At 39.2% G+C, this 6,707-nt stretch overlaps 1 protein-coding gene across 1 annotated transcript; it reads left to right on the forward strand.

Annotated features, from left to right (window-relative positions):
- The first annotated feature begins 245 nt into the window (after positions 1 to 245).
- On the forward strand, positions 246 to 4,091 carry DEFB126 (defensin beta 126). The gene is made up of 2 exons (XM_033095491.1): positions 246 to 303; positions 3,670 to 4,091. The coding sequence occupies exons 1-2, from the start codon at positions 246 to 248 to the stop codon at positions 4,089 to 4,091; spliced, it is 480 nt and encodes a 159-aa protein (XP_032951382.1).
- The last annotated feature ends 2,616 nt before the right edge of the window (positions 4,092 to 6,707 follow it).

The raw sequence follows: 6,707 nt of genomic DNA on the forward strand, positions 1-6,707 counted from the left end.
TAGAAGTCTTTCTCTTTCCCCTAAGGCATGCCTAGAACAGGGCTGTTGAGTAGTGATGCCTCAATTAGAGCCGCTGGCCAAGGGACAGAAGTTACGTTTGGCACAATATCCTATATCCTTCTGGTCCACTGGCTGAGCCCAACCCCACTCAGAGAGGACAACAAGGACCTGAGTTCAGAGTCACGCTGAATAGAGAGTTCTGGACTCCATAGAACCCACTGCCAGTCTGCTGTATTTCAAGAGCCATGAAGTCCCTATTATTCACTCTTGCAACGTTTTTGCTCCTGGCCCAGTTGGTCTCAGGTAAATAGAATCTTGGGGAAGAAGAAACACCGACCTAGAACAGGGTCCTGCACATGGAGTCCCTATTATCAGACTGGCCATGGGAGTGGGGGCAGGGCTCTCACTGGGAGGGGGCCGAGGTTTGCCTTACTTCTTCAAAACACCTCTGTTCTTAGAGACCTCAAGGCTCTCACAGTAGAGCAGTGTCTATAATAGGAGCTGAGGGAGGATCATGAGAAGCCAAGGACAGAGATGATCCTGACATCCCAAACTTCCCTCTGTCCTGTCACTTAGGGCCAGTTCAGTCCAGCCCTGCCTCATTTCACTTTGTATGACACCAGGTATTACCTACTGAAGCAGCAATTCTATACTACTACTTCTCCCAATTTCTTGGTCTTACAGACAAGAGATCTCCCTACACACACACTGTTTTTTCCTTGTAGATGGTAAACTGGACAGGTAAGGCTATTTCTAAATATCTATAGAACTATAAAGTGGAAAAGGGAAGAAAAATATTCTGAGTGAATAGGGAGGAAAGATTCAAGACTGTTGGAAGTCCTATGTCAAATTTCAGCTCTACCTGTGTAAGCATTCCTTCTTTTTAATTAACTCTTTAGTTTATTTTACAAAACTAAAACAGGAACACTGAAAGCATTTTAGAAATAAAGTGGCCACCATTTCATCACTGCTTACATTTTTTAAATTGTGACAAACTGATGTACATGTTTATAATCTTTTTAATTTAAGATTGTATCAGGAAGTTTTTCACAGTCTTTAAACACTCCTTGAAAATATAATTTGCAGTAGGTGCTTATTATTTTGTCTTATTTGTGTACCAATATTAACTGGAGAGTCTCTTATTATGTGTCACTTGAATTGTTTTTCCACTGTGTCAATATTATGAGTAACGTTGTAAAACCTTGTTAACATATCATTGTAAGATTCTCTGTTTATTTAGGTAAATTTTAGAAGTTCCAGTGCATGGTCAAAGGTGGTAAAGGAAACTAGCCTATATTGCCAAGTGTTACTGTTAGTGTGCTACTATTTTTAAACTTTCTATTTCATATTTCTTGCAAATATTTTCTAACGTATTGGTTATTTCTAAATAATTTTATTGATCTATTTGAGGCACAAAATTTTCATTTTCATGTTGTCAAACCTATTGGTATTTCATTTGAATTCGTCCACTAACTGGAAAGGTCTTTTCCATGTTGAGAACAGTTTATTCACCATGCTTATGGTTGTGGTTTTTTTAATTGTGATTTTTTTATATTGGACTCAATCCCATATTTTGAATATGGCACAAAGTGAGAAATAAACTTTTTTGAGGGAGAATTTCCTAACAGGTGGTGCATGATTTAACACCTGCCTCTAGAGATAATATTTAATGTGCTCTAAAATTTGTAGAACTGTTCAAATTGATGGTGGAAAAGAAGAAATTAATAACAGTAAGAGGGTTGCCTCGGAAGATGTTTCAGGTCTATTGCATCCTTGAAATTCTGTGAGTTTAGATGACATGATTTCTCCCTCTGCCTCTGGAACACTGATGATATATATCATGTATTTGCCCCCTTTTTCAAACAAAGGATTCATGAAAACCTCTCAGTTCCCTTTCTAGACAAACAGAAGCAATTCAGGATTATTCTGTAAGATTATCCAAGTCTAACCCAAAATCTAGAGGCATTAGAAAGGCAGCCCTTAGAAAGGATATTTAGAAGAAGAATCAACAAAACGCCGGGGCCCACAGAACTCAGGATGGAAAAGAAGGAATCTTGATCTGAGGTTTCCATCCACATAGCCCAGCTGAAGAAAAATATTTGAATGTTATCTCCGTAAAGATGTTTGGGATAGTGAGAAAGAAGGGGACTGTGGAGGGAGAGACTGCAGAGGAAGCTGAAGGCCAAGGACCGTTATGGAGAGCCCTTGCAGATACCAAAGAAGAAACAGAGGAGATAGAGTAAGAAAAACCATGAGAACAAAGAAGTCAGCACTCTTTCTATTCCCCAAAAATATCAGGTTCTTCTGCTCATGGCCTTTTCATGTGCTATTCCTTCTTTGCACTCTTTTCTAGATCTTCACATAGCTGGATCTTTCTCATCCTGTATGTCTAGGGTTGAATGTCATTTCCTGAGGGATCATTACCTTAGTGACCCCATGCAGAATTCTGAGTTTAGGAGTGAGAGGCCTATATGTACATAAATATTATGTATGCAAAATTTCATTTCATCCTCAGAGGAGGATTAAACAGCTGATAAGAGACAATAGGAGTGGTAACAGTCAGAACTCAAAAATGATTCATTGCTCTATTCACTTTCTCTCTTCTACATCACATTATTCTTTTAATTTGTTGCACTTATCACAATCTGTAGTTATTTTGTTTATGCATTTACTTGTTTATTTTCTTTCTCCCCTCCCCAGTAAGATTTTCAAACCTTGTCTTTCTGTTCACTGTCTATGCCCATCTTCTTGCAGAGTTCTTGACGTAGTAGGCACTCATTATATATTTGTTGGTTGAATAGAGGGATGAGTTAAGCACTGTAGAACAAGGTAAGAAAGAGTTCCAACATCTCTTTAGGGCCTTCTATGTGTTACACCATGTGACAAGAGCATTTTTTAAATATGTTTATATAATACATAAACATACACAGCCACATCCTGCAGAATGTTTCCCTAATGAATATATTCCTAGAATTATCCAAGTTTAACCCACGCAGGATTACTCATTATTCACCAAGGCTTTTGGTTTTTTATTTCCCAAATTTTATAGAATGTATTCATAGCTCAATATAATATAGTCATACCTATATATGTATATCTACATACAGATAAAAATGTAAAAAATATATTTATATGTAACAAGACAAAATATAAGACAAATCTAGAATTACATTTTAAATACAATTTGTAGGACCTCAGAAACATGCAAAGATACTTTGAAAATCTCACCAAGCTTCAACAAAAGCCATGTGTGTTTAGGTAATAGTGAGATAATTTGAGCATTTCAAATTTTAAAACGATACCTTTTTAACTTCAATTTAGGTGTTAATGTGTGTTTCAATTACGTTTTCTGAACTTGGTTGGGAGTTTCATACTCATAAGTAATAATGTGTTATATATTTTCCCATGTAAAATAATGGGAAATGGACACCTGGCATGTGTTTATATGCAGAATTTTGGTTTCAGAAACCCTCATACATATATAAAAAATTCTGTGTGTATATGTTTATAAAATCTCATTTAATCCTTAGAGCAAATCTTCATGATTAGGAAAAGTATAAGAAAGCAACTCGTAAGGGACTTGAATAATCAGTGTTCAAAGAACTAATGTTATTTTTGTCTTTTGTGACATATCTCTGTCTAAATGATGTATATAATTCCTTTATACAGGTGATTTTTTTATAAAAAAGTGTGCAAACAGATATGGCAATTGCAGGAAGAAGTGCAAAACTGGAGAGATACACATAAAGCCGCCTACTTCCATGTGCAGCAAGCAAACAATGTGCTGTATTCTGTCTGGGAAAGAGCTTTATCCTCTCATCTGCGGTAACTACTCAAACACTGCAACTACAGTAGGAGTTCCAAAAACTATGACTGCAACTACAGTAGGAGTTCCAAAAACTATGACTGCAACTACAGTAGGAGTTCCAAAAACTATGACTGCAACTACAGTAGGAGTTCCAAAACCTATGACGACCAAGATGGGGAAGACCTCAAGGCCTGCGACATGGGTGGCAATTAACTTGACCAAGAACATGGCGGCATCGACCACGGTGAAGAAGATCAGGGGGGCAGCCAGACCTAACTCTTGAGCATTCCAGCCTCTGTCTCCTGACATAAGATCCCAGGTTCATTAAAGCAAAGGGCCTTATTTTAGTGTCGGTCTTCTCACTCCTTCCCACTCTCTCTCCTCTCAACAGTGTTTGGAAGGGCACCATATCTCCATAGCACCTGCGGTTCCATGATAGGGATGCAAATAAGATAGCCAGGCACAGGTGAGGGTTAGTCCAAAACACCCATTAAGGACAAATGGACAGAAGTGGTGTCATCCTTGAAGACATTTTCCAGACCACAGGTCCACAGTCTGCCTGGGCAGTCATTATCAAAATTGACAGTGCATGAGAGACCCCTGGAGGGACTGCTAAAACAGATTTCCGGGCCTCATCTCCAGTTTCTGATTCTGTGGGAGAGCCTGAGAATTTGCATTGCTCACAAGTACCAGCTGATGCTGATGTATCTTGTCCAGGGAACACACTTTGAGAACCACTAGCCTATCATACGAAAGACTGAAGGCCTGCTTCTGCAGATTGCAGGCATTCCCTATGTATTTTTAAGTGGTTAGTGATACAAAAGCATTCTGACAAAGTGTTTAGAGAGTCATTTTTCTTATTAGATTTCCTGTAACAACCTCAGAATGTAGGCATTATGACCTCACTTCAGAGAAGAAGCTTCCTGGGTAAGCATTAGAACTGGAACAAATTTCACTGACTACTGCGAGCATTCTGTCACTACACCTTGATGTCCAATTTTCTCCTCTCCCTGGAAATCCTCCATCACAGATTACAACATAGATAGGATGAGAGATCACTATCTCTATAGTGTGTGACCTGAAGACTGAGATAGACACTCACCTTAAGTTGTAAGATATTCCCCTGAGGAGCCCTTCCAGGAGGAGAATATGGTGCATTACAGTCATCCGCCTATGCCTCAGGCCCACTTCCTTGGTACTTGGAAGATTGGGGAGATTAGGAAATATGGTTGCTTTCACTTTCTGGACACCAATAGTGGCCGTGTTTGTCTTTATCTCCGTTTGCCCACTTATGAAATGATAGGTTTGGATTGAATGTCTACCTCCTCAACCTTGTCATGCTGATATCCTTCTTATTCTAAAACTGTGAGCTTAGCTTATGCCTTGTGGGGTCAACTTCACCTTTGACCTCATTAGAGGCCAAAGATTTAGTGTAGAGACCTACCAGTGGGAGGAAACATTGGTGGAAGGTTTGTCTCTGCTATAAAACACAAGTCCATGAATGCCATCACAGAATCCTTTTCCTTCTTCTCTTGATCCCACATCGAGCTACTATAGGTCTATGTACAATAGGTCTATGTACATCTACCAACTCTAATATGTGGCCTGACTTCTGTTTCCATTGCTAGTGTAAAGATTCAGCCCTCAAGACTTGCCCTGGGGTTATTGCAGTAGCCTTCCCAGTGATCGCTCGGCATTCCTTTCACACACATACTCATTCATCCTCTACATTGATAGCCAGAGGAATTTTACTGACACAAATCTAATACTTACACTCCTTTCTGGTTTCATTGCCACATCATCCTAGCCAACATTTCAGTTCAGCCTTTGTTGTTCATGTTCAGATTATATTTGTACTTTTGTCTCCTATCACTCTCCCACAGGACATCCTACACTTCTGCCTCATACACTTTTGTGTGATTGATTTGAACTCACTGGATGCCTTTGGGATTTGAGATTCGATACATACCTTTCTCTCTCAACTTACCCCTGCCCGGAAAATACTTTGTTGTCTTCCAGAGGACATTGATAACCACACTGTTTCACCCAAAACAGGACTACCGCCACCTCTTATTTTCTATTATGGTGGCATATCCAGAATTTGTCATCTTGTCACATCATATTCTGTGTCTACTTATATGACTTCTCTACTGAACGTGGAAATTTTATTCAAGGAAAAAACCTTTTTCTAATTCTCCTTCTCCTATCATCCCCTAACTAGATTCTATATTAATACTTGTGAATAAATCAAAGGGGTTGTTGAGGGCCTCAAAGATTTCTGGATGTTGCTGAATTCTCTCTTTCTTATATTCTAGATCTTCTCCAGGACACAGGCCTCTATCTCCTTGAAGAAACACATCTATGATCTATGTCATTATCTAGCAGAAGAGATTTGAGGAGTGGGTAGACCAGAAGAATAGGACTTCATTGACTTTTATACTCATGGCTATCACTGTAGGTATAACTGGTGAACTCTCACAGGAAGGTGGGAGGACAAAGGTGGGTCACTTCAGCAGACGACGATAGTAGAAAAAAATCATGAGCTCTAGAGTCAAACATATATGAGGCCCCACCATGTATTATTCAGTCTTGGACTGTGAAAAATTGATTTCCCATCTTTGAACCTAAGTTTATAAACTGGAAGAATAGAGAAAATATTTACTGCCCCTCAGGCTACTTTGAAGGTTGCTAGAGTAGTATGTTCAAATTTACTCATATCGTAGGGAATTAGCTAGCAGGTTGCTGATTCCTGGATGAAGAGTAGAAAGACACATCTTCTGAGGGCCCTGCCCACTGGACCATGGCTGCTCTACAAGGGTAATGGTGATTATAACCCATGTTTCACTTGAGGGAACCTCATTATTATGCAAAGAAGAGTGTGACAGAGGTTAGAGTTATA

This window comes from Rhinolophus ferrumequinum, chromosome 23, assembly GCF_004115265.2.
Source record: "Rhinolophus ferrumequinum isolate MPI-CBG mRhiFer1 chromosome 23, mRhiFer1_v1.p, whole genome shotgun sequence".
NCBI lineage: Eukaryota > Metazoa > Chordata > Mammalia > Chiroptera > Rhinolophidae > Rhinolophus > Rhinolophus ferrumequinum.

Bases quoted from the DNA above. Each gene is read 5' to 3' on its own strand.
- DEFB126 (XM_033095491.1), top strand. From the start codon at position 246: ATGAAGTCCCTATTATTCACTCTTGCAACGTTTTTGCTCCTGGCCCAG. The intron at 304-3,669 runs GTAAATAGAATC...TCCTTTATACAG, and splicing joins CCTGGCCCAGTTGGTCTCAG to GTGATTTTTTTATAAAAAAG.